The sequence below is a fragment of the Solanum lycopersicum genome, chromosome 11 (assembly GCF_036512215.1).
Source record: "Solanum lycopersicum chromosome 11, SLM_r2.1".
NCBI classification, from domain to species: Eukaryota; Viridiplantae; Streptophyta; class Magnoliopsida; order Solanales; family Solanaceae; genus Solanum; species Solanum lycopersicum.
Window position 1 is genome coordinate 55,891,367 of NC_090810.1, and position 27,487 is coordinate 55,918,853.

General features: G+C 35.5%; 2 protein-coding genes across 2 annotated transcripts; one reads left to right on the forward strand and one right to left on the reverse strand.

The window, feature by feature from the left end:
• Positions 1–2,547: 2,547 nt before the first annotated feature.
• On the reverse strand, positions 2,548–5,946 carry LOC101256062 (uncharacterized). The gene is made up of 3 exons (XM_010315279.4): positions 5,748–5,946; positions 4,196–4,233; positions 2,548–2,760 (listed from the first exon to the last, which is right to left on the reverse strand). Exons 1-3 carry the CDS (start codon positions 5,848–5,850, stop codon positions 2,662–2,664), a joined length of 240 nt encoding a protein of 79 aa, XP_010313581.2. The 5' UTR covers positions 5,851–5,946; the 3' UTR covers positions 2,548–2,661.
• A 3,676-nt stretch (positions 5,947–9,622) lies between these two features.
• Positions 9,623–27,164, forward strand: LOC101256352 (DDT domain-containing protein PTM). Its single transcript, XM_010314951.4, has 9 exons — positions 9,623–11,353; positions 11,453–12,061; positions 16,159–17,206; positions 21,349–21,631; positions 21,750–21,874; positions 22,182–22,642; positions 23,138–23,166; positions 24,300–24,929; positions 26,198–27,164. Exons 1-9 carry the CDS (start codon positions 9,915–9,917, stop codon positions 26,710–26,712), a joined length of 5,139 nt encoding a protein of 1,712 aa, XP_010313253.2. The 5' UTR covers positions 9,623–9,914; the 3' UTR covers positions 26,713–27,164.
• The last annotated feature ends 323 nt before the right edge of the window (positions 27,165–27,487 follow it).

A 27,487-nucleotide genomic window follows, 5' to 3' on the forward strand; every position in this document is an offset into this window, starting at 1 on the left:
GGATTTTGAAGTTTATGAGTTCTAAAAAAGATTTTTGAAGTTTGAGTTTGTACTACAATCTTACCTGAATTGATTGCCACTTATTTGTACATGTTTTTTAATTAAAAAAATAAATAGAAATTTGGAATTGCCCTAAAACTATTGGGTTCAAGTGAAATGATAAAAACATGGTATAGATAATAAGCATAGGGCTTATGTATAAAAGAGTAAAACGAGAACAAAAAGATATTGTTTAACTAAGTGGATATTATTTTGGAGTCTTGTGTGAATTTAAAATTGCACCTTATGATCTAACTCCTTTTTTTTTTCAATTACAAAGGGTAAAAATGACAATAAAACTTGATTAATTAACGACTCATCGAGCATTGCAAGTGAAACTAAGAAAGAAATTAAGATAGAAGGATTTCATTCAGTGACCCCGTAGTTACTCCTCTCAATGATGAGAATAAATATTTCATTCCGCCACAGTTCATTTGGGATGAACTCCTTTTAAATATTAACTCAAAGTCTCCTTTCTTTACTAGTTGGTTTGAGTCCTTATTTAACCTATGCCCAATTTAGGCAAACATAATATATAATATGCCCCCTCCTCCTAAGTGTGTGTAATAATATTTTTCAAATTTATAGCAATTAAGAATACATTATTCTTTAAATTGAGATGCTAACAATGAATTAAAACTTTTGATGGAAGTTTGAAGTCGACCCAAAAATATTTAAAATTTTGTGACTATCAAACTAGATATCATATATAAATGTCGAAAATTTAAAATTAATCATATCAAACTTCAGCCAAAAATGATGACTATAAAATCATTTTCAATGTACCTTGACCCAAGGTTCAATAAAGTGTTCAAATGAGTCATGGAGTTACCATTTGAAAGTGCTAAAAAGCTCAAAAGCCTAGAAAAAAGTGCTTATTTTTTCTAGGCAGAATAGTCTGGTGGACTCTCGTACTTGCATCGGATTGTATTATGAACTCTTTTACTTAGCTTTTTGTCATCTGGACTTCTGAACTTAACCAAAATAAGATTTTTAAATTTTTCTGACGATGTGTGTATCTCACTCTCCCTTACATAGATGACATGTTATATCCATGTCATATATATTAATGTCAAGTCATAATTTTCTTCATAATAATTTTTTAATTATTAGTAAAAATACTAAATAAAAGACAAATTTTAAAAATCTATTTTATCAAATAAAATAAAATTATTATTTTTGTACACCTTTCCTCCACCTTCCCTAACCCACCATCACTGTCAAAACTCCACCATCTTCATATCCTTATTTTTTTTCTTCTTCGATTTTTTCACAATCCAGCAATCTGATGAAGTCATGAAACTACTTCACTCCCGCTAGTGTCATTTTAATCTATTATTAACATTTCTAATCCTCCCTATTTTTACTATTTCACCACCAAGCAGATGTCGTAAAACCCATTAAAATTCAATTGTAAAACCCAATATAGCATTTTCGATTTTCCGGCATGGATAGCAATACAAACTGGTCGGAACAAGGTAGAGGATCTCGTTGATGCCGGAGAAATGATGGAGCCATTGTGTTGTCTTCATTTTGACGGCAGCGTCCATTTTTGCAGGCGTCATCGTCATTTTTACCGGCGAGATTAAAGTAACAACAACCTAAGTCATCTAACAACCACAAAAACAACAACCAAGCCACCTAACAACCAAATCTAACCAAATTTTTCATAATCCAATGCTAACTATTATTTCACACCCCAAATTGCTTACAAATACAAGAATAATTTTGACACCAAAAGAGGTCAAGTTATTCATTAGAGATATCAACTACTCCACTAATTTTTTTATTATTCTTTGCTTATTATGTTCAAAATTTTTTGCCCAATTTCGTTTTTTATTTAGGGTAACAAAAAAAAGAAAAACAAGAAAGAAGTTGAAAGAAAAATGAAGATAAATAACGATAGGGTGTGGATAAGAAAGAAAAATAGGTTGGGGTTGGGATGACTGGAAAAAAGGTAGCGTGGGGAAGAAGATGGAGGTAGTGTGGGGAAGAAGATGGAGTTTTTTTCCTTTTTAAATTTATTTTTTAAAAAAAATTAATTTTAGTAACTTAAAAGTAAAAGTTGAAATTTCAATCATGTTCACTTGCCTTTGCAAGCGTGTGATTACACTCTCTTGCCAATTTCATCTATATTAATGTCACATAAAAATAATCAATTATCAGAGGGATTTAATATATTATTTTGTGTTGAGTACAAGGAACCAGATGACAAAAAGCTAAATAGAAGAGTCCATAATACAATCTGATACAAGTACGAGGATCCACCAGACTATTCTGCCTTTTTTCTATATCAAAAAAATAAAGTGTTTAACTATGCTTTCCATAGAAATTTACTATGAAGTAGCAGAGCAGAAATTGTTGTACATAAGCAAGAAAAAAGTTGTTTTTTTTTATAATAAACACTTTTAAAAGATTGAACAAGCACTAATTGCTGCTCAAAAGTGTTTATTAAATTGATCGATCAACCACAAAATAAAGCTGAAAGGCAAGAAAAAGGGTCAAATGTTTGAATCAGCAATAAGTATCACTAAACTCAAATATATTGGAATTGCAGAAGCATGTTATTCCGATAACAACAATTCATTTTCACACAGTTAGCAAATATATGTTCAGTAAGATTTAGTGTATCAAGCTCCCAGCACCCAAGAAGAGTCCAAAAATGGTTGCACTTCCCAAAGTTGTTTGTCCAATGTATCTGATTTTTAGAAGTCCAGGCACCTGCAAATTTCCATCAAACTTCATGCAGCAATACTTCAATGAGATTCGCTAAGTCCATATTTGTTTATTGGAATCCCTTGACATTGCATTGGGTAGGTAACAGGTTTCTACATCCACCAACGCAGCAACAACAACTTACATTGATGAAAGACATATTTGAACTCACGTCGCCAATGTTTGCACCCACTGTAATAAGTCTATATTATGCAATCGTGGTATGAGACTGCTTGATCTTACGTCTACTCCCCACTCCCCTTCCCCAAAAGAAAGGGAAAGTGAACCAAAAGCAAAAAAAAAAGCATTTTTCAAGTATCACTGCATTGAGAGATACTTCTTTAGACCATAATGGACCATAAAAAGAAAAGGAAAAGGTCATCGTATAAATAGGATTGTCAGTGCCCTGAATGTCCATCACAGACCTCTCCATCATTTACCAGAATTACTTCTGATCTTTCAGTGATGTGTTAAAAAGGCCTAACTTTCCAGAAAGAAACTAACATCACTGGAAATTATGAATAGACCCCAATTAAACAAAAATTGAAGTTTGTAAGCTTGTCAACATTTCAGCCTCTAAATTGTAAAATCTAGATGAGCTAGCTCTGGCATCATTCAGTTATCTGCTACCACCTATTATTGGTTGTTTACAGGTTGACATCAGATAAGAACGAGGCTTATATTCAAAGATAAATTTAAATTTATTATTCAAACTGACTAACGTGTTGGTAAATAGAGATGAGCTTTGGATAAATAAGGGTAAGACAACTAGAACTTTGCACAAAACTCGACAGTTTTGTTGGAAAATTAAATGGAAGAGACCAGCTTGTCTTCCAACAAATGTTAAAGACTAGACACGTGCAATGACATCATAGCCCGTCAACATCTTGCACTGCATTGAAAGTATGAAAGCAAGCTACAACTCTTCGATAACTTTTTAATATGTCTCTGAGTTAACAGGCGTCCTATCAAAAAATTATAACATAGGTTACGTAATAAACACAACACCTGCTGTTAAATAGAGTCTATTGGAAGCTAACTTTTTGACTAAGACAGGAATTACTGTTAACCGTTAGATCGCTAATTTTATAGGCAAACTGCCCATAAATGGACGCAAAAAAAATGGTGGAGTGCAGGTCATTATGAAGCTCATTTTGGGTATGGAACTCTAATATCTAGGGGTAAGCAGTAAACCAAAAAAAACATTTAAGATTCAAGATCTGCTGGAAACTGTTCAGAGAGCCTAGACATTCACCTTATTTACAGGTTGCAATATGCAGCTAAACAATATCATGCATTGAGATCAGTTAACAAAGGTAAAAATAGCTAACCACTGCCCGCAAGATGCATATAGCTGTCTCTATGTTGCTATAAATTCAATAATGAAAGAACAACGGCAACAATATCAGAAAACTAGAGATAGAGAGAAAAAAAACTTTACCTTGAACCTAACAGCATCATAAGTCCCATATACAACACCTATAAATAAACACATGCATCAGATGCATTGACAATTTATTAAATACATAAAGAACATTCAATCTAGAAATTAATGTCAGATCTTATTATTTTTCAGATTTAATGCCTTTGACACATGCATCAGTGTCAAAGGCTATTACTATTATTTCTAACTTTAGGCAAATGTGCTGAGAGTGAAGACATGACAAAGTAGTTAACAAAGAATCCATCACTGATGGCATCACAAAGTCGAGATGGTTATTCAAACATGACCCAAAAGGTAAGAACAAATTCCAAGTTTTAAAGCCTCAAACTTCCCTGTAACAGGATAAACAATTAGACAAAATTAAGAGATTAGTTAATTGTAGAAAAACAAATCAGTAGAGTCACTTCTAAGCAACTGTGTATTGTCAACTCTGTTAAGAAAGATGGGGGCATTGGGCTACTTAGGAGCTTGGAATTTTGATACTACTCAAAGCAAACAACAACATATCCAGTGTAATACTACAGGTGGGGTCTGAAGATGGTAGAGTGTAAGCAAACCTTACCCTTGTCTTAGTTGGTAGAGACGCTGTTTCCGACAGACCAAAGAGGATTGAAGAAGTCATGACAAAATACTATAGAGAGTATGTCAAGCATTTTGAAAAAAAAGCGTAGTATGTATGCAAACCTTACCTCTATATTGAAAGATAGAGAGGTTGTTACCAGTAAACCCTCAACTTGGATACTTACTCAAAAACAAAGCATGGAAATAAATAAATTACTTAAACATCTATCAAATCTGACCTTTTCCATCAGTAATTAAGGCTTAAAAATATTCTAATAGACTTGTGACATAACCATCGCAGAGTCCATATAATATACTTATTGTGTGTCTACCACAACATTCACCCAGATAATCAAGAACTAAATCTTGTTTTTCAACTATTTCATACTAGAGTCCAAAAAAATCGAACTTCATTCTTAAAAATGCCTCAACCATGGCATCGTCCCCTCGGAAAAAACCCAGCTAATCAAGAATTATAGCTAGTTTTCCAACTATATCATGCCTGAGTCCAACAACTCCAACTCCACTCTCAAAATGCCTCAACCATAGCATCAGCCCAGTTAACCAACCCCCACCCTCACCCCCCACCCACCCCACACACACACCTAATCAAGAATCAAAGCTTGTTTTTCCAGCAATACCATGCTTGAGTCAAAAAATCATACTTTAATTCTTAAAATGCCTCAATCACAACATGGTCAAACCCCCCAGTTAATCAAAAATCAGAGCTCATCTTTCCACCCTTTTTCAGCTCCAGCCAAAAGGTTCTCTACTACAAACAACACTTACTAAACTCACCAAATTACTGATAAAGAAATGATCTTTTCACTTGAAAGAACCTAACAACTTATAAAGTTCTCATTCATTATTTGCCTAACAAAATGTAGACACAACCCATCAAACAAAACTCCTAATAAGCACAAATTTTTAGGAATATCAACAATTAAACTTCAAAAAAAGACAAAAGAAAAAAGGGTTTCAAGGTTACCAACAGCGCCACCAACTGCACCACCTATAGCAACACCAGCAGTTACTCTCGCTAGACAACTATCTCTTGCCATATTTTTCTCTCTATTCTCAAATGAGGGCATTTTGCAGAGCCGCAACAAATATATGTAAAACCTTGTTACTCGGAAGACAATTCTCAATTTGTCTATATTTAGTAATACTTGAAAAAAATAATTTATGAAGTGTTTTTTTAAAAATTTTTTTTTGTGAAATTATATAAGTAAATTGGAGTGAATAGAAAAAAAAAGTAAGAATAATCTTTTGTTGTTGTTTTTTTTTAAAAAAAATTGAAATTTAAGTTTAAATTTTAATTTTTTATGATTTAACGTGTTGATCGAAATTTAACTTCGAGAAAAAAATGAAATATTTTCGTGATCAATTCTTTTTTATGGAGAATTTATGTAAATTGGAGTGAAAGAAAGTAAGAATAATCTTTTGTTATTTTTTTAAAAATTTGAACATTAAGTTGAGTTTTAATTTTTTGATGGTTTAACGTGTTAATCAAATTTTAACTTTAAGAAAAAAAAGTGAAATATTTTCATGATCAATTCTTCTTTTTTTTGGAAAATTTATCTTTACTTACACCGGGTGTTTTCATCAATTCAATATATGCATGTCGTGTGTTTAAATTTATAATTTATTTTACTTAATCTTAATTAATTAACATGTGTTTTACTTCATTAAATCACATACATTAATTGGGATTTTGGGAGTAAAGACTCGGTGAGGGTATGTTATTTTCAAGTTTTATCTAAAAATATCATTTAGGTTCACAACCGGTTAATTTTGTTTTTTAAATATAAATTCATTGGTGAAGTTATTTTCATTTTGTATCGCTGTAAAAGATCTTTTTAGACATACAATATTTTATTGAATTTCTAATTTTCTTCATTTCTTTCTATGACAATGCATGAAAAAAAAAACTGTTAGCGCATCTAAGAAAATAATTAAGAATAAAATCAAATATACAATACATTTGTGAATAAAAATATTCGATTTATGGGGAAATATTAATATGCTTCTAGTGTTGAATTTGGTTATTCAAACACTAAAATAACTGCAAAATATATTTTATAATATCTAAGTTATAGTTAATTTTTCTTTCAAAAGTTCAAAAAAAAAAAAATTGTTAAATTTGGTGAGCCTTCATATAATTTTTTTTTTATTGAAACTATGTGATGGAAAAAATGTGCGATGCAGTAACGTGCAACACACGTTTATAGAAACTAATAATATTAAAAGATCTTATCAAAATATATAGAAACGAATGTAAAAGAAAACTAAAAAGCAACAGAATAGAACATATTTGTTTGATCCTAAGGTCTTTATTGAACCTATTTTTGTTATGTTTTACTTCTTAACTTCATACAATATAAATTGAAATCAAATTCAAGATGAATTAAACACTATAACAATCACATATGTACCTTACGATAAAAGTCTGTGTGTAAAGCTAGTCAATTTATTTTAATAGTTATTTAAACACAACTCAAAGATTATGTGAGAAAATTTTGAGTAATCTTATGATATATGCATTCAAATGAGTATACGACGTTTTGAAAAAAAAAATTATGCTTATAGCACGAGAGAAACCAAACATGTTATAAGTGTTGACAAATGTATTGGCGAACACATATCTTATATCTATTGTTTTGATGCAAACAATTACAGTAGCGCTCACGTGGCATAATACATATATCAGACTCTAAACATGACTTTAAATTTTATTTGACCTCCAACTTTCATAATGCACAAACAGGAACTGTAACTATCCAACTTTTAAATAAATAAACACATGAGTCCTACACGAAAAAATACACGTAAGACAAAAAATGACATTTAGGACATGTGTGTCTATTTGTTCAACTTTATATAAGTTTAAGTGTCTACTTGTGCACACCCAAAGTTGTACGGCATAAATGTAATTTAAAGCCAAGTTAAAGGACATATTTATGTATTATGCCTTAAATCTATTTCCTAATTTAAACTATTTTAACCCGGTCCATTATAAAACTCAACCTAACTTACAGAAGAAATTTATCTCAAATATTGATTCTTCTCAGACGCATAAAATGTTTACTGAATTGGGGGTCTTTGCTTTTCTTCCTGTGTCGATCGAGACTTCAAAATCTATATATCCAGAAGATAAGACTTATTCGACCTAGTTTACAAAATCTATATATCCAGAAAAATATTTACTAAATTAGGGTTCTTTGCTTTTCTTCGTAAACTGAGGAAGACTACAAAATCTGTCCAAAAGATAAGATTTTGTTTCTTAAACTCTTATTAAAATTACTTTTATCATCGTTAAGTTAAATCCAAAAAGAAATTGAATAATACTATAATCTCATAAACCTCTTACTAAAAAAATCAAACTTTTTGTGAAGCCAATCAATTTTTTTTCAATATTAAGAATGTAATTTCATTTCACTTAAATATATTATGGATGTTAGAAAATTTGTATTATAATTTATTAAGTAATTAAATAATGTATATATCTGAAAGTGAAGTAAAACTCTTCATCTATTAAATTCTTATTTAAAATGGAATTGAAACACTATGCTATTACTTGTGATTAGGGTTTCAAATTTTTTGAAATGAGTTTATTTTGTAATCAGGGCTAACATAATTTTAATCGAGAATGCAAATTTTTTGATAAAATCTAGTTTTTGAGAAATTTGGTCAAGCATATAGTTGGTGTAAAATCGAGATGCACACACAGCTCACCCTTTTAGGAAGTGTGAGAAGCTGGATGTGATGAGCACAAAAAGAGGTAGATGTATCCCAAAAAACATTTGGGTGAGATGTCTGATTAGAAATGACATATGTTAAAATTACTGAAAATATGACTTTAGATAGGAGAGTGTGGAGATCACGTACTACAGTAGAATGCTAGAAATGTTAGGAGGCAATGAAGTGTTGCCTTGCTTTCAAATGTTCAAGTCTGTTGGTGATTATCATTGTACTAATTAACCATAATCTTGTAATTCTAGTTTTTAATATCTAGCATCATATGCTTATTGTATTATATATCATCATTTGTTTTTGTGTTTCAACTATTGCATTATTTTTTTTATTTTATTCATATTTTCTCTTATAACTCCGCACAACTTTTTTTCTTCTTTTTATATATGAAATTGTTGCATTTGAGCTAACAAACACTTACCTCCCTCAAAATAATGATACATACTCTACTCTCTATGAATTTCAGTGAATATATTATTATTATCAACGATAATAATACATATTCTATTCTCTCTAAACTTTATTTGAATAATTTCAATGAATATATTATTGTTCCCTTGATGTTAAAAGTATTAACAATTTACATACACAACACACATAAATAACAGAAATCACATCCTTTTAACGCGAAATTACAATCTATCTTTTAAAAGTTTATAATTACAGAAATCCCTCAAACAAATAAAATAATATAAACACTAACACATTAAAAAGAGGATCAAATACATTAATGACCAAAAAATCAAAGCGCTTATACATTAAAAAAAGGATTGGATACATGCGCCCATACATTAAAAAAAGAGTCAGATACATTAATGACATTTTTGACTTAAAGAGAAAAATGAAGGATTTTGAAGATTTGTAAAACTTATACAGGATAATGATAATAAGGAAACTAAATATATATATAGATATATGAGTCAGTTTTTTCAATAACAGGGTTTAAAATCTGTAGAAATAAATAGCCGAAGGGAGTTCAACATCTACTATATATATATATATAAACTTATTTTGACTATGTATATATAAATAATTTTCCGAACTCCCTTCATACAAGGTAGATATATATATATATATATATATTAGGTGTATATATAATAAGTTATTTGTGAAATCGTTTTCTCCCACCCACCCACCCCAGTGACTCACGTGCTGCGCGAGAGAGAGGGCTGCCAAATGCCAATACATTCAAACTTCTTTGCATTTTCTAGAGAGAGAAACACAGTTCAACCAATTTTCTCTCTCTAAATATACATATATATATCTACGTAATCCACATATATAGAGAGAGTAACAGAGTCCCCTTTTTCTCTCTTCTCACTATAATAAAAGCTGGGGTTTTGTCCTAGAGAAGATCGCTTCTGGCGGACAATTAACCTAAAACCCTAGAATTTGGGGGAAAATGGGGGACTATGTAGGAAGAACAGTCAGCAAAGAGGTTCAAGGGGTTGGAACATTGAATGGTACTGTCAAATCATACAATTCTGAAACTGGTTTTTTTGAGATCGTTTATGATTCCGGTGATTCCGAGGTTCTTGATTTGTCCCAACTCAATTGTTTGTTGAATGGATCACACCCACATGAGCAGCAGCAGCAGCAGGAGCCTGTTCCTTCTTCTACTGTTGGTCGAAAACCCAAAAAAAGGCAACGTCTTGCTAAACAGCAGGTTCAGGAGAAAAGTCATTCAGGTAATGATGTTGCTGATGAAATGAATTATGAAAATTCTAGTGAGTTAAACTTAAATTTGAGAAAAGGGGGTGGTAATTTAAGTAATGGGTTGAATTTGGATTTGAATTATGATGTGACAGTTAATTTGAATGAGGATGATGTTGATGGGGTAGTTGATTTGAATAGGAGTCAAGGGTTGATATTGGATTTGAATATTCAGGAGAATATGGGTGTAAATGAAGTTAAGTTGGAAAATTTGGAGGGAAGCTTGAATAGAAGCAATGTGATTGATTTGAATGTGGATGCAAATGGGGATGTAGGTCATGTCTTGGAGAATGTTGGGATAAAGAACTGTTTTGACTTGAATTTAGGGCTAGACGACGTAAGTAAGAACATAAATGTTGGTGGTGGTGATGAGATGTCAAAGGAAATGACTTGCTGTTCCGGAGAAGGAGGAACCCAGGAGAAAGAGGGTAGTAGAGATACTGAGAGAATTGATGGCGGAGATGAAGAGAAGGTCCCAATGAATTTGGAGACATGTTTGACTGAGAATGAGTCAGCAAATGGCACTCTACGGGAAGTTGAGGTTCAGTTGACAACACCTGATAAGGGTACTGATGGGTTGGAAGTGCAAAATGGTGTTTTGGAGAGCTTGCCGAAGGGGAAAAGGGGTAGGAAGAAGAGGAAGCTCTTGGATGCTGGCAAAGGTGTTACAGAGACAGTGTTGAGAAGAAGTGCTCGCAGAGCGAAAATAGAATCCTCTTCTGCTGAAGATCGTGTTTCTTGTGCAGTAGTGTCTGATGCAGCGAGTGACCCACTGTTGTCTCCTGCAGTTAGTGTGGTATCAGAGGAGAAAATTATTGTATCAGGTCGTGAAGAGTTTGAAAAATCTGATATTATTCCTCCAAAGATGGATTTGCCTCCTTCTTCCAGTAGTTTAGATTTGGATGCTCTTCCTGTGCTTGATGTCTTCTCTGTCTATTCATTTTTGAGATCGTTTAGTACTTTATTATTCTTGAGCCCCTTTGAGTTGGAAGACTTTGTAGCATGCATAAAGGCAAATGCTCCTACTTTGTTGTTTGACTCTATTCATTTCTCTCTATTGCAAATACTGAGGAAGCATTTGAAATCTCTTTCAGATGAAAGTTCTGAATCTGCATCTGGTTGTCTCAGGTAAAGTTTTTAACTCTCATAAAGTTGTGTATACATTGGTTTTTGCTTGATTTCTTTGATACTCAAATTTATCTGTACGTTTACAAATTGTGGAAATAGGTCTCTTAACTGGGATTTGCTGGACCTGATCACATGGCCTATCTTTATGGTTGAATATCTACTACTACATGGATCTGAACTGAAACCGAGTTTAGATCTCCGTCATTTTAAACTATTCGAGAGGGATTACTATAAGCAACCGGCTTCTTTGAAGATTGAAATGCTTAGGTGTCTTTGTGATGACGTGATTGAAGTAGAGGCCATACAATCAGAGCTTAACAGAAGAATTGTAGCAGCAGAGAACATGGATTTTGATCGGAATTCGAAGTCTGACAGTTCCAAGAAGAGGAGGGCTTCCATGTATGTTGCTGTAGGTTCATGCTTTAGTGAAGCAATCGATGAGTCAACAGATTGGAATAGTGACGAATGCTGCCTCTGCAAAATGGATGGTAGCTTAATATGCTGTGATGGCTGCCCTTCTGCATACCATTCTAAGTGTGTTGGTGTTGCTAGTAGTCACTTGCCTGAGGGTGATTGGTATTGCCCTGAATGTCTGATTGACAAAAAGAGTCCGTGGTTGAATTTGGCAAAATCAATTCGAGGGGCAGAGGTATTGGCAACTGATCTGTACGGCCGGCTATACTATAGTTGCTGTGATTACCTATTGGTGTAAGTTCCATCACCCTTGTCTTAAAGTTAGTAAGTGATTATACCTTCTGAGTATCATTCTGTTTGTGTTTCAACATTCATCTTTCGACACAACTCTTTGTAATGTTTGGGACAGTTTTATCAGATATTAGGTATCAGTATATGCCTATATGGTCTAGGTTGCTATTGACATTAACATTTTCACTTGATGTTGTGATGTGTAAAATGCAAAATTCATTATCAAAGTAGAATTGGAATGCTTGGGGTCGAATGGTCAAATAGTTGCAAGGCATTCCATATAGCCAACTCCATCATTCTTTAGGACTAAATTGTGGTAGATTGCCATCAGTGTTGTGATTTTGGTATCCATCTGATATCATGACAAGTTTATTATCATATTCATCTTCCTCTCAAGCTGCAGTGTTTTATTCTTCGTATTATTAAAGATAACCATTTTGTTTTAAATAAGCTGAAACATGAGTAACAATGACCGATAAATCTTTTCCTTCCATTTAGTGAGAGGAACTCCCACTTCTCCCCAACCTTAACTCGATCAAATCTCTGACCTTCTAGATTAGTCTGAATACACCAAGCAACTTAGTGTATGACAGAGAACTCTATGATAGACATGTCTTAGTTTATCAATGACTGCGAAGAATCACAAGGGAGTTAGATGCATGAACAATTTGTGCTTAAAGGAGAATGAAGTTATATAAGCTGGCTAATGGAGTTTTTATATGATCAAGAGAGAAAGGTAAAAGATGAAATCAACTTCTGGAGATGTGCTTTATTGGTCTCTTTGACTGCCAAGTTGTGGATGGCTAGATGGCAGAAGGTTATTGCTGTCCTCAAGGTCTCTAGGTTAGTAGTATCATTGCTGATGTTTCTTTGTTGACCTCTTTAATTGCCATGTTGCTTCCATCAGAAGAATCATGGAGTGAGAATGCTAGGTTAGCCTCGAGGTCTCTAGGTTAGCAGGTCCATTGATCATATTTAAATTTCTTTCCAAACTAGAAGCTATATCAGGAGATATCTGAATGATTAGGAGATTGGGAGAATAACAGAATTCTATAACTCTCACTTGCAAGATTCGACAATCTGACTGAAGAAGTGGACAGACTATGGAACAGAAACAGTAAGGGAATTTTTTCTATCAAATCTGCATACAGGGAGCTAAATGTAGGAGTGGTGAAGGAAAGAGATTGGCCTTGGAAGATGATATGGAAAGCAAAAATTCCTATAAAGTTAACTGTTTCATCTGGCTTTTGGCCAAAGAAGCAGTGTTAACTCATGATGATCTGAACAAAAGGGGTCGCCAACTATCCTCTGGGTGTTTTTTATGTAGGAAACAAGCTGAGACAATCAACCATCTTTTTTTGCATTGCAAATGGACACATCAGCTTTGGAGGATGTTCATCAGTCTGAAAGTAATTAGTTGGGTGAAACCTGGAAGCATTGCAGATGTTCTAAGATGCTGGAATATGGATGGTAATGTGAGCAAAAAGGGAGAAAGATGGAAGATTGTCCATCATGCATTTGGTGGTCAATTTGGATTGAGAGGAACAAGAGGTGCTTTGAGGGGACTCAAAACAACATTCAGAATCTTAAAATGAATTGTTTAGGCCTTTTTTATTTTGGGTGTGAGCAAAAGCTATTGCTCAAACCGAAGATGTTTGTGATGTTTTAAACCTTTTGTGTGGCACAAAATTGAACTACAATTTGTGAGTTGCAGTGTTATCAAAGGAGAAAAGCGCAAAAAATCTCTAAGGTCCATGAGGGCTTTAAGCGTAAAGCGCAAATAAAGCGTGAGCTGTAATGAAAAAAGGCGCAAAGGGAGAAAAAAATACAAATATATCTGTTTAGTCCAAGACTAATAATTATAAACATGAATAACAAATATATGACCAAAGAAATTGAAAAAAAAATTATGATAAAGTGAAATATCAATTATTTAGTGTCACTTCTTCATACGAGGCTGATTGGCAAGGAAACGTTTGCCTTAGAACCTTGATGTTGACACTGAAGCGCACATAAAGCGAGGCGAAGTGCTCAACATGTTTTGAGCCTCGCTTCAGGGCTTAAGCGTCTTTGATAACACTGGTAAGTTGTAATAATTTTGAAGGGGAACTACACTTTGGTTGTAGTATACCTGTGTGGATATATAGAAGTAAAGTTACCATTGTCAAGAAAAAGAAGAAAAAGTTGAATGAGTATTGACAGAAGGGCTAGATGGTTGAGTCCTTGCGTTGTTGGACCACACTTGTAGGCTGTAGCACTGGTTGCATAGGCATACAAAGAAGAAACAGGTTGTCATTGGTGAGCTTGGTTAGGTTCTCAATTCATTGTCAACCTCATCCAGGCAATTGAAGTGGTGCGTTGTGATCTTTTTGATAGGTGCAGTTCAGATGAGTCTAACTGGTATGTCAAAAGCGAGACTCATAGTTAAGGATTTGGATCTTTTTTGTTATCGGCATTGGTTGCACTCCAATGCAAAGAAAAGATGGTATTGTAGGTGAGCTTTATTGGGCTTGCCTTTTATCTTTAGTGTGTCAAACTCTGACGTCTTTGTGGATAGTGAGTTTAAGTGGTATTTCACAAGTGAAGCTCATAGTTATGGATGAGACATAGATTTCAGCCTTGTTGTCGGCAATGACAATTTTGTTATGGAGTGCAAGTATACCTGGAAAGAAGACCGAGCTAGTTCCAGCTGGTCTACACTCATCCTATTCATGTAAGTGATTTAGGGAAACAAGGAGAGGAAAGAACTCATAAGTGGCTGAGGCAAATAAAGAGGAGAAACAATGCTGGTTTAGAAGTCAGGGACAAACCAATTGTTGGGTACGGGCTTGGGCTTGATTCCTTGAGTTCAATTCTCCCTTGGACCGAGAGGAGTTGGGCCTATTTAATAAAACCCATCCATTTGACAAAAATAAATGTTACAACTCGAGAGGAGAAGATGCATCATTGTTAACTGGCGTTGTTTGAGCAAAATAACATTGAGAGGATGTGAGCCATCTCTTATTACACTATGATTTTTCTTGGTAATTGTGTTTATCAATGTTTGTAGCGTTGACTATTTAAATGGGTGCTACCTAGCATAGTTGGGTGCAAGATGTGAAGCTGGAGGCTAAGCAAGTTGGAAGCTCGAAACAAGTGCAACTTTTGGTTTTGATGGAGAGAAATAGGATAAATTTTGAATGAATTGAGAACCTGTTGAGAGTCAAAAGTGCTCCTTTTTTTTTTTTGTGTAAAGTGACTTAGGTGTCTTCACAATTGGATGTTATATAATCTAGCATGCTATTTGTGAAATAAAAATGGACTTCCAGTTCCGCCCATCCCCATCCCACTCCATGTGCGAACAAAGTAGTAATAAGTCATATTGAATCAATGGATTCATGACAAAAGTAAAATCCCCCGATGACACTGTATCACAATTAGTATATTTTGGCTGATAGAGGGATCAAATGGTATATATTACATTTGTTGGTCACTTGGAGGATTAATGCATGACTCTTGCTTTACAATGGGTTGTTTTTACCACCAGTAGGAGGAAGAGAAGATGAGGGCGTGAGATGTTGAATCTCTGGCCCTCTTATGGTCATATGGAAGGAGAGGAATAAGAGAGTTGTTGATGGGATAAAAAATGATTTTGTTTTTTTACTATTGAGGAATTGTCTCATGTATGTTTTCTTCTTTTGGTGCACCCACTAGGTTCATGTTTACATGGAAGATTGGTAGACATTTATAGAATACCATCTTTCATGGTATGATAACTACTTTTTGGTAGTACTCTTTGTATATGGGATTCTCCATATTTTAGTTTGTAAGTTCTACCTAATGTTAGGACACTGCATCATCTGTATCGACTGCTAAAATATGATAGTTGTTTTTAATCTGGCGCACAGACTTGTGTTTTCTTGTTATGTTTTGTTCCAGACAGTCTCTACTTAGAAAAGGTGAGGGTAAGGTTTGTGTACATCCTACCCTCCCCAGACTCGCTTGTGGGATTACACTGGGTATGTTGTTATTAACACTCTTTACCATTTTCTCTCAGTTTCTTGGAGTAAAATAGTACTTAATCATTTTGTCTCTGACTTGAGTTTGTGTTGTTCTTGCAGGTCAGATCCATGCGAAGATGAGTTCTCACCTAAGTATTACCATAGAAATGATTTGGCTCTGGTTATTGGGATGATGAAGTCATCACAAAAGGTTTATGGAACTGTGTTAAGTGCGATTATGAAGCTTTGGGATACAAATAGTATGGCTGCGGGTGCAAAATGTGATCCGGATACCCAGCAGAAAACTATGCCCTCAAATTTTCTGTCATTAATTCTATCGCAACATGAAGAGAAGGTAAATGAAGGAAAGCAAGCGGAAAAGCTCTCATCATGTTCTGATGATGTGGGATATGATGAATCGGAGACAGTTGACCCATCAATGAAAATGGGAAATATACTGCCAAGGTCGGAAGGATCAGCTGAAATATCTCAGGTTGTTGCAGACAATCAAAATTACAAGGAGGGTGGAACTTTTGAAGATTCTAATGTTACCGCCAAAATTAAGGAGACTAGAAGACCTCTCAGGGAAAGAAAGGGCAATGAGTGTGTGGACTTGGGTCTGTCAACAACGAGCAATAAAGAAATCATGTCAGAAGAGCAGTATGCAGAAAGTTATGTGAACTTCTATAGCTTTGCTCGAATTGCATCATCAGTTGTTGAAGAGTTAACAAAGAAATCACCTGGTAAGACTGGTCAAGATGCTAAAAAAACGGTGGATGAAATAATCTCAGCGCAGCTGAAGGCCATATCTAGCAAATCTATCGATTTTTGCTGGCCCAATGTTCAGAATATGAAGATTGATGCTAGGAAAGAAGATTGTGGGTGGTGCATCTCTTGCAAAGTTCCGGAGTGTGAGAAGGACTGCTTGTTCATCCAGAATAGCACAGGACCTGCTCCAGAAAGTTTTTCTAGTGATGCATTGGGTGTTCATTCCAGGAGGAACAGGGAAAGCCATCTTGTTAATGTCCTTTGCAGCATATTGAGCACTGAGGATCGTCTTCATGGACTTCTGTCAGGTCCTTGGTTGAATCCACACCACTCCCAAAATTGGCGCAAAGATGTTACTGAAGCACATGATGTAGATACACTGAGAGCTTTTTTGCTTACAGTAAGTATGATCATCCCTCTCTTTTTTACTTTTTGGGATACCCTCTCTTATTAGTTTTGCCTTTTGGGATAAGTCAAAAAGATTTTCATTAATAAACACAGACTGGGTGGTTGAATATATGTAGAAGAGGTGCATGTGACTCCACATTCATTGTCTTCCACCTATTTTAACTTACTACCATTCGGCATGGTGTTCTCCCCTCACACCAAAAATACAAGTGAAATAAAAAAGATTTTAGTGTTCTCTACATCATTCTCACTATTATCATCCCGCTCTTTTTGCCATTTTTCAATTGCAAAACGCCTTCTACTTTGTTTTTGTAAAATGATGCGCGCCTTTGTTTCATTTGCAAAATGCCTTTACTTAGATTTTGTAAATGATGCGCACCTTTGTTTCATTTGCTCTTTATCCATCTAACATCTTACTTTATGGGAGCTTAATCTTCCTGACTGTTCTTAATGCTTCATATTGAGGAGAGTATACTTATAGGCAGTTATCTGTTACTGTGATAGCTAAAATAGGAAGTTATACCCCTTCCCAGTCCCTAGTTCTTTTGGAGGGCGGAAAGGTCAGCTTGACAGGCTATTTCCAGTTACATGTACCATGTGATCTTAATGTTTCACATACTAAGGCCCAGTAACAGTATAAACGAGGTTGAGCATTAAATAAAAACGCACTAGATGGTGCCAAAACCATCAGTACAGAGAGAAAGGACAGCAGATCCAACTATGAAATCCTGACAGTTACAGAGCACCTATCAGATCTACTAAGGATACTGCCTCCTCTACAAAATGTTTTTTACACCAAAGATGAAAAAGATGAAAGCACTTCATCTTAAAATTCTGTAAAGAGCTACTTCTTCCTTCAAACATTCTTAAATTTCTCTCTTTCCAAACTGTACATCATATACAAGCATGAATCAATCTCCACCATTATTTCTGTCTGACTACACTCCCGATGCAATTCCAACTTTTTAGCAGGTCACTAGTGTTGGAAGGCATACACCACTGTAGGCTGTAATGTTAAGAAAAGCTACAGAAGACCAGTAACAAAACAATGAAGAAACAGATGACTATTGGATTCTGTTTCTAAACCACAAAAAGTACATCTAGAGCATAATTGGAATCCCCTTCTCCTTATATTCTCTCGAGTCAGGCAAGCCTCTCTTGCCACTAACTAGGATAAGTGCAAAATTTTTCTAGGAACCTTAACTTTCCAAATGTATCTCCAGGGGCACTCTGGTAATTGCTAATCCAAATTACATAATGCGTGATAAGCAGACTTTGCTGAAAAATATACCTTGGCACTTAATGCCAAAACCCATATCTTCAAGCACATTGAGAAGGAAACTCCAGTTAACATGATCATAGGCCTTCTTAATATCAAGCTTACAAAGAATACCAGATTCTTGCCCTTTACTCTAGTATCCACACATTCATTGGCAGTTAAATAAGCATTTCATGGTGTGTCTGCCTCTTAAAAAAGCTAACTGATGCCCATTTACCAGCTTATATGCCGTGCCACCTTCTTCAATCTCTCTGTCAATAGTTTTGAAATAATCTTGTGCAGACTAAATATAAACTAATAGGTTTGAAGTCCTTGAGTTCCTTGGCAATTCCTTTTTTAATGAGAGCAATGTAGGAAGTATTTAAATTCTTCTTAAGGTACTCATTGCAATGAAAGTTCCTGATGGTATTCATGACATCTTCTTTCACAATCTTCTAGCTCTTATGAAAGAAGCCCGTAGAGAATCATCTGGGCTCGGTGCCTTGTCTGCTTCACAAAGTCTCGAACTCTCCTCCACCTCTTGTTCTTCAAGTTCACACTGTAGGAGTTCTTTTTTCTTTTGAAATTCTAGGGCCACCTTGATCTTTCTGTTTCTGAGATGAGATTTTGATAAAAGGACACGATCTCATTCGTAATCCCTACTGGACCAGTGATTAGGGAAACCCTGTACCTCCAGCTTATCTATATGCATGAATCTTCTATGCGAATTTGCCATTTTCTGGAAGAACTTATTGTTTTTATCTCCTTGCTTCAACCGTAAAGTTCTAGAGCTCTTCCTCAAGGAGATCTCTTCATTTTTTGCTAAATCCTGGAATTCCATATGTAATGATGCCCTTTCCAGCAACTCAATTTCATTTAGTGGTCTTAGTTCCTGCAAAACATCAAAACTGTTAATTTGATTTAGAAGAATAGTCTTATTCTTCAAATTCCCTCCATAAGAAATGTTCCACACCTTCAGCTTGGATTTCAACAACTTAAGTTTGCCAGCCAAGATAAAATCAGCCTTCCTGATATTTCAAAAGATTTCCACCACCCCTCCACTCCCTCCTTAAATCCTTCTAGCTCCATCCACCAATTCTCAAACTTGAAATGGGACTTAGTAAAGTCCATTCTCCACACTCTAAAAGGACAGGACAGTGATCAGATGCAATTTTAGGAAACAAAGTTTGTTTTATGTTATTAAATTCTTCATCGCATTCCGAGGTAAGAGAAACTTATCTAATCTTGTTGAACACTCATGAAGGCTTCTTACTCTTAATGGAACACAATTTGAGCAGCTATTCTACTGGCAATTTGGAAGTGAAGAAGCAACACATCGTAAAGAAGATTCTATATTTAAACTCGAGCACAATTGTTTATTTTTTTCTTGAAGTTGTGACTGATGAGATGCAGTTTTGGATGTTTAACTTCTTTACAAGGCGCCATTATCATAGTTGTTTTGTGTCTTTAGTTTTCACATGCCTGTAATAACCGAAACTTGGTCAGATTTTACTAAACTGGATGTATTTGGACTGCAAAATGTTTTTTTTCTTTTTGAAGACGGTCTTGTGAATCACAATTCATGACATCCTTGTATGATTCTATGGCACACCGTACAATCATTAGGAAAAATAAAGTGCATATACAATCCTCAATACAATTAATATGACACGACTTTGTTAAATATAGTCTAGTATTTGGGATTCCTTCCTTATATGAAGTTTGCTTAGTCCTCATTTGTTTGCACTTATGGAGGTTTGGATCTGAATGGTTCAAATATTAGGTCATTAAGTGCATTTGTTTACATCAATATTTAAGCACTTATTTGGTCTGAATAGGTAAGATATTTAATAAAGTCTTAATATTATTTAGGGATATTTTTATGTGAAGAATTTTCACCACCACCGTCCACAACCACCCGCCGTCACCACCACATACCACCTTTGACATCACAACTACCACCACTACCAACCATTACTGTTAGTCGCTACCACATTTACTACCACCGCCGCCATCACTATCATTCATTACCATTGCGGTCAATCCCTACTACCAACCACCTCCACCGTCAGAACTAGTACCACAACCAACTACCACCAACACCATCACAGCCACCACCACCGCCGTCGACTGTTAACATCAACCAATTCCACACCACTATCAACCGACACTATTGTGCCAGTAACTTCAACACCAACCACCTCCACTCACTATCCAGTATCCACTAGCACCAACCATCACCACCGCCACCATCTCTAGCAACACAGATGTTTTTTTTAATCAAATAATGATATTATCATATTAAATTTATATTTTCTCTAATAGCTTACTACTTTTTATTTGAATTGTACATGTATTATGTTTAAAATATATAGATTCTACACATTTAGATGTTGAAAACAAACAAATCTTCTCATTTAGTGTTAAGATCTAAAGTCAACATCTTAATCATTTATATTCAGATGTCTTAATCTTAACAAACAAATGCGGCCTTAGTATAAGAACATAGTGAACATGAACCAACATAAAGATGAAGCTCTTTACGCGGTCTCAAAAGTCTTCTTGTTGGGATGAATTCTTAGTCATAAGTCATAACCGCATGCTTATGTTAGGTTCAATTTCTCTCACGAATCTTTTTAGCCTGTTTAGAGATGCGTGCGTCAATATAAATTGCAAGAAATCTGAAATGCCAGAGAACCACAAATTAATGAATGTTGGAATGAAATGGGTCTAAATGGATGGTGAAGATTCATATATCCAACCTTACTAGCTTTGAATTGAGATGTAATAGCAATTGTAGTAGTTGTTATGAATTACATATCTGTATAGATTTCTTTACCCTTTTCTTACCTGTATGTATTTTTGATTGATGCCAGTTAGAGTCGAACTTGCGGCCTCTAGCACTTACCCCTGATTGGCTGAAGCATGTGGATTCTTTAGCCAAAATGGGCTCTGGGCATCATATCATTATCAATTCATCACGCGTTAGACACGGAATTGGCAAAAAGAAGGCTAGGCATTTGGAGCCGGAGGTGAATCCATCTTCAAATGCTGGAAGTGGTTTGAGCTTGTTTTGGTGGAGGGGGGGAAGGCTATCTCGTCGACTATTCAACTGGAAGCTATTGCCCCAATCATTGGCGCGCAAAGCTGCCCGACAAGGTGGGTTTTCTTTTTGTTTTCAAATGCAGCTTCCGTTTCTGGTCAACTGAACAGTTGAGCTTCATTTAGCTAGATTTCTTTTCTTGGTAAGTCATTTACCTAGAATCGTCATGTGCAGGTGGATGTAAGAAGATACCAGACATGTTATATCCGGACAATTCAGACTTTGCCAAGAGAAATAAGTGCATAGCTTGGAGGGCTGCTGTTGAAACTTCAAGAACCGTGGAGCAACTTGCTCTCCAGGTATGCTTTCCATGCAATTCAGTTTCGTCTTCTAACATTAACCGGAGAGAAATGGTCTTCCTGGATCTTCTACCTTAATGTGGCACTTCAGGGTCCAGATGATACAGATATGGCCCTGTGGTTAGTATCCGAATTGATTCCATGGGACATAGGTTGCTACTAAAAGCGTTAATTACAGTAGCGCTTCTCCTTGTGGTTTGTATTGAAAGGAGATCTTAGTTGTCTTTGTTGTTGTTGACTAAGATGCATGCCTGAGTTTATAGTTATTTATTGAGGTTTTGGTTCATCATTTCTCTTCACTTTTCAGGTTAGAGATCTTGATGCTCATATTAGATGGGATGATATTGGAAACACCAATATCCTTGCAATTATAGACAAGGAATTTCAAAAAGCTGTCAGATCATTCAAGAAAGCTACTGTACGCAAGAAAAGCTCGGAAGGATCTGTAGTTAAGTATCTTCTTGATTTTGGTAAAAGAAGATTCTTGCCGGACATTGTTGTTCGATGTGGAACAGTACCAGAAGAGGCGTCAACTGAAAGAAAGAGATATTGGTTAGAAGAAGCTCACATGCCCTTGCATCTTGTGAAAGGGTTTGAGGAGAAAAGAATTGCTCGCAAATCTAGCAAGATAACTGTCGGGAAACATCGTGAAACGAAGAGAATAATGAAAAAGCCTCTTAAGGAAAAGGGATTTGCATACCTTTTCCTTAAAGCAGAGAGATCAGAGTATTATCAGTGTGGGCATTGTAACAAAGATGTCCTAATTAGGTATGCTTCTACTTGATATTTGTGAATAAGCTCCAGTCAATTAATAGCAGGCACAAAATATCTTAGCTTTTATAAATAAATTAACACTTCTTTCATTATCTGAGTTATTTAAATGCTGCTTTTGCTATTTGTATAAATATAGATAGGGATTTTATGCTGAAAAGGAAAGAGAATAGTTGGTTATGAGGAACACGTATGGTGAAGTGACTTTTGAATAATCTTGCGAGTTTCAACACAATTGTTGTGTTACTTCTCTTCTTTCCTTCTCATTCTTCCCGAAGTTCCTGAATTTCTTTTTGATTGCGTCCTGTGCATGGGCGTTTTATTTGTTGTCACTGGCCAGTTTCTGGCTGGGCCTCTTTGTTCTGTTATGAGGCCTAACTAGGTAAATTATGTATTATCTTCTGTCTATAGTCAATAATGATAAGTATTTTGGACTTCAGATGTTTTGCCTCTGAAATATTTGTAAGATTAATTTTCTTTTATAATTTGCAGGGAAGCTGTTAGCTGTCAGTACTGCAAAGGTGAGCACTTAAAAATTTCTCCTAATAGAACTTCTTACTGCTCTACCTGCTTGTGAACTGTCAAGTGATCATTTTATAAATATGTTAAAATCCATCTAGTAACTAATGCCATTCAATGTCATGTTACATATTGGGGGAGTAACATGACATACTGATAGAATTGATCCTTGGGAACCCTATTGATATCTTAATGGTATACTCTATCAAAATAAGAAAAAATATATGCTTTTAAATGGTTGATTTTTTTTAAGGCCCAGTGAATTGGTTTTGGGTGGTCGTCTTATGTAGCACCTTTATATCCTGCAGGTTTCTGATCTTCACATTGTCATATTTGAATCTTACTCCCCAGCAGTCCCGAAATCTGTGTTAGGGAGTATGATTCAAATCTGACAACGTGAACAGCTGAAACCCTACAGGGTACAACAGGTGCTTCATAAGACGATGACCTGTCAGATTTCAGGACTATTGTTCACCAGTTGGAATGATGTTGTTTTAGTTTCTGCTCTTAGTTTTGACAGAACTGCTTGATGTCATAGCATTGTAATTGTGTTTTGTTTATGATTTCCTATCTGTCTTTTCTTTGTTTGATGTGTACATCTTTATAAATTAAAAGTTTTCCATCTCTAAAAAACTTTTATAAGTTGAGAAAATTACATAATTCGATAGGTATTGGGGCATGTAAAATAAATTTATAATTGAATATCCAGATGATAGCTGATATCTCAGTCCACACATGATGGGTTAAGGTATTCCTCTAATAGTTGAAGTTATTAAAGTGCTAGATGAGATGGTCACATAATTCAATACTAATAAGTTGGAGGAACACAAAATTCCATTGTTGGTTTGATTTAGGATAAAAAGTCATCCCTTCAATTAATGTCAAGGCTTCAATACTTTTTTGTTTGATGGTAAGAGTTATTTCTGCCTTGAGTTTTCTGTATCCTTCTGATCGTTTTTGTTATGCAGTTTCATGTAGATTTTGTTTATTTGCTTCCTTACATATTTCGATTCAAATACTTCAAAATTAAATAGGTCACTAGTTTCATTCCCACTTTGGCGCTTCCACACATGATACACCCCTTGCTTTTTGTCCACATTTTTTGCAACTGATTTGGTATTCGTCATTTCTTCAGGTTTTTTCCATAAACGACATGTTAGAAAGTCCACTGGAGTCGTTGCTGCTGAGTTTAAGCATACATGTCACAAGTGTATGGATGTGAATAATGTGAGGAAGAATGTGAAGAGGGGGAGGATAGAGATGCAGAAGAGTGAGGAAGCATCAAAAGCCTTGAGGCCGCTGCGCTTAAAGGTTATATCTGGAGGCACCAAAAATAAACAGCCAGCACAGTCGCCAAGTAGCAAAAAGAAGCCTGTGGTTATACCCCTCAGACGTTCTGCAAGGAGGGCTAAATTTGTAGTTGTGCAAAACAAAAAAATAGGACGCAAGAAAGGTAAACAAACAAAATCTGGAAGGGGGAGGGGTAGGCCTAGGAAACATGCAAAAGTTGACATATCAGAGAAAAAGAAACCAGCAGAAGTCGCTTGGCGGAGGAAGAGAATGCAGTTATGTCGGATTTACTGGCTGAATGGTCTATTGCTCTCACAAAAGCCAAAAGATGAAAGAGTGACACTCTTCAGGAGTAAAAAGCTTCTTGTTCTTTCTGGAGAATTGGGCGGCGCAGCTGATCAGCCAAAGTGCAGTCTTTGTGGTGAACTAGAATATACACCTACTTCAAATTACATTGCATGTGAAGTTTGTGGAGGTAAGGAGGATTTTATTCAGTGCTTCTGTATGCAATCCTTTGGTTATCTTGTTGGCGACTCTGTACTAAATATCTTGAGTTGGTTTTTGTCTCTCGTATATCTTGAATTGTTTCCCTGCAGCAATGCATTCATGTATTTTCTGTTGTACTTCATGCTTAACAAATGATGTGACGTTACCTAGTATAACATTGTTGCTCTTCGGTCTGTTCTCCTCTGAGCCTGTTGTCTCAGTTTGTAGTTTTAAATAAGAATTGATAAGGGATAATGTGAATACTTATTTTATGAACAGTTGAACTTATTACTTATTTTATAAACAGTTGAACTGGAGTGTGGTTGTGACCTAAGTTGTTTGGACTCGGGGGAGGGTATCCGTGCATGTAATCCAAGTGTTGGATTCGGCAAAAACTAAATTTTTAGATTCGGGGTATGGATCCAGATATGGACAGGGGTGCTGGGATTCGGCTAAACAATCCAAAATTATAAAATAGAGCTATAAAAAGGATATTCCAAATTTTGAAAGATCTTCTAGGTCGTCTTTCCCAAGACCCACCACTTCTTCTTTCAAGCTCTCTGGTTCTTCCCCTCAAAAAAGAAAGTCATTCAAGGCCTTCCACCAACTCTCCTTACATCATTGCTACTGCCTACCAAAAGTCAGAACACGACCGCTTGAATTCTTAGTTTCTCTCTATTTGGCTTGAAACATGAAGCAATAAATATTGACCAAGAGGAAAAGCTAAAAAGCGAGACGAAGGGACTATAATATTTAAGGTCTGCCTTTCTCATTTCTTAATTCTGTTTTATCTTTATCAAAATCTCAATGTTCCTCAAAATTTGTCCATCCATTTTGGTCAAAGTATCTGATGTGGGTAGACCAAATCTCACACGTATCCTGCATCCGCACCCGTCTCGTGTCGACGCGGGTGAGGCTTCAAAAATGAAGAGTCTTTGCAACTTATGTTGTGACCAGAGATTTTATAGGAAGTGCTGCACAAGACAAGCTATCAATAGTTGTTTCTGTTTAATCCCTTTTTGGTTAAGCTCCCTTTCTTTTTTCACGTGTTACATTATTTAATTTGTGTTCATGAGTTGCTTGAAAAAGACATTTTAACCTTTCAAGTATGTATCTTTGTCAGGAGACTCATATATCTTCATTGCACTTATGGAATTCTGTTATTGGGTGCATTTACATATTTTCCATGTTTTCTTTCTTTTCTGTCTCTATATCTTGTAGCTTACCTTTTTCCTTTCTGATTACTCCATCCTGCAGACTGGTTCCATGGAGATGCTTTCGGTCTTACAGCCGAAAGAATTACTAAGCTAATTGGATTCAAGTGTCACGAATGTCGGCAAAGGAACCCTCCTTTTTGTGCTCATTTGCATGCGACCAATAGCAAGGGTAAGCAGGTTATGTGGGAGAGTACAGAGTGTAAATCTGCAGATGAAACATTTGACATTGAATCTCTCTCAAGTAAGGGACCACTAGAACAGAAATCTCATTTGAATGATGAATCAGGATCTTGTTTTACTGGTGATAATGGTGAAAAGTGCCCGCAAGGGACTCCTCTTGACTCATGCCATGCAGAGAATGGAAGTTTGCCTATTATTAGTTCAGAGCAGAGAAAAACTACTGATAGCTGTAGCGAGATGGACATTGTACTTCCAGAGGAAGCGGGCTTATTGAATGACAATGTCAATGCTATCAAAGAGGATCAGACATCTAATGACAGCTCCTTGCTGAATGATGACGCTATAGAGTTGAATCCGAGGGAAGACATGGAGTAAATACAATCATTGTGACAGGATGTACATTATCCAAGTCTGGAATGGATTTGACAGAAACAGGATTACCTTTATTAACAAATGATCAACAGAGGGAGGAATGGTAAAGCAATGGTCGTTCTCACCTGTGGTAGATAGAGCTATTTTTGACGGAATTGAATTGTTGTCGGGGGGGGAGGGGGGGGGGGGGAATTTTAGTTTCAGATCAATTTGTAGGTGTAATTGGAGGGGGGAAATTAGATAAGTGTTGATTCTGTTAATTAATCAACCTGATTTAGAAAAACTTTACTTTGCCTTTTCGTAGCGTAATTATAGGAATAGAATATTTATCTTTGTTGGAATTGATCGTCTTTCCTTGCTTGCTTAGTTAGGTTTGACTTGTATACATACCCCTTTGCATTCATTTGGGATGTAAAGACATTGAAATACAAAGAAGTCTTCCTTCTTTAGAGTCATTGCTGCCTTTTTGAGGTGAGTTTTTCTCACTTGCAATATTAGAGGTTTCCTGTTTTTCCAGAAAGAGAAACCTTTCTCCTTCCTTGGAGTTGTCTGCAGCTAAAACTGTCTCTAAAATCTTAATGCCACCACTTATCCCAGCTATGTGCTGATGAGACGCGATGCGTTGTTTAGGTGTTGGTTTGGCTCCTATGATGGGTAACTGTCACACGAGGAGGTGTGAGGCTACTTTAGGAGAAATATTTTTGAGATTGTTCTTCTGTTTTGGGACTTGTCTGTCGACTCTAAGCCTATGGCATTGAGTTTTAGATGCTTTTTTCGA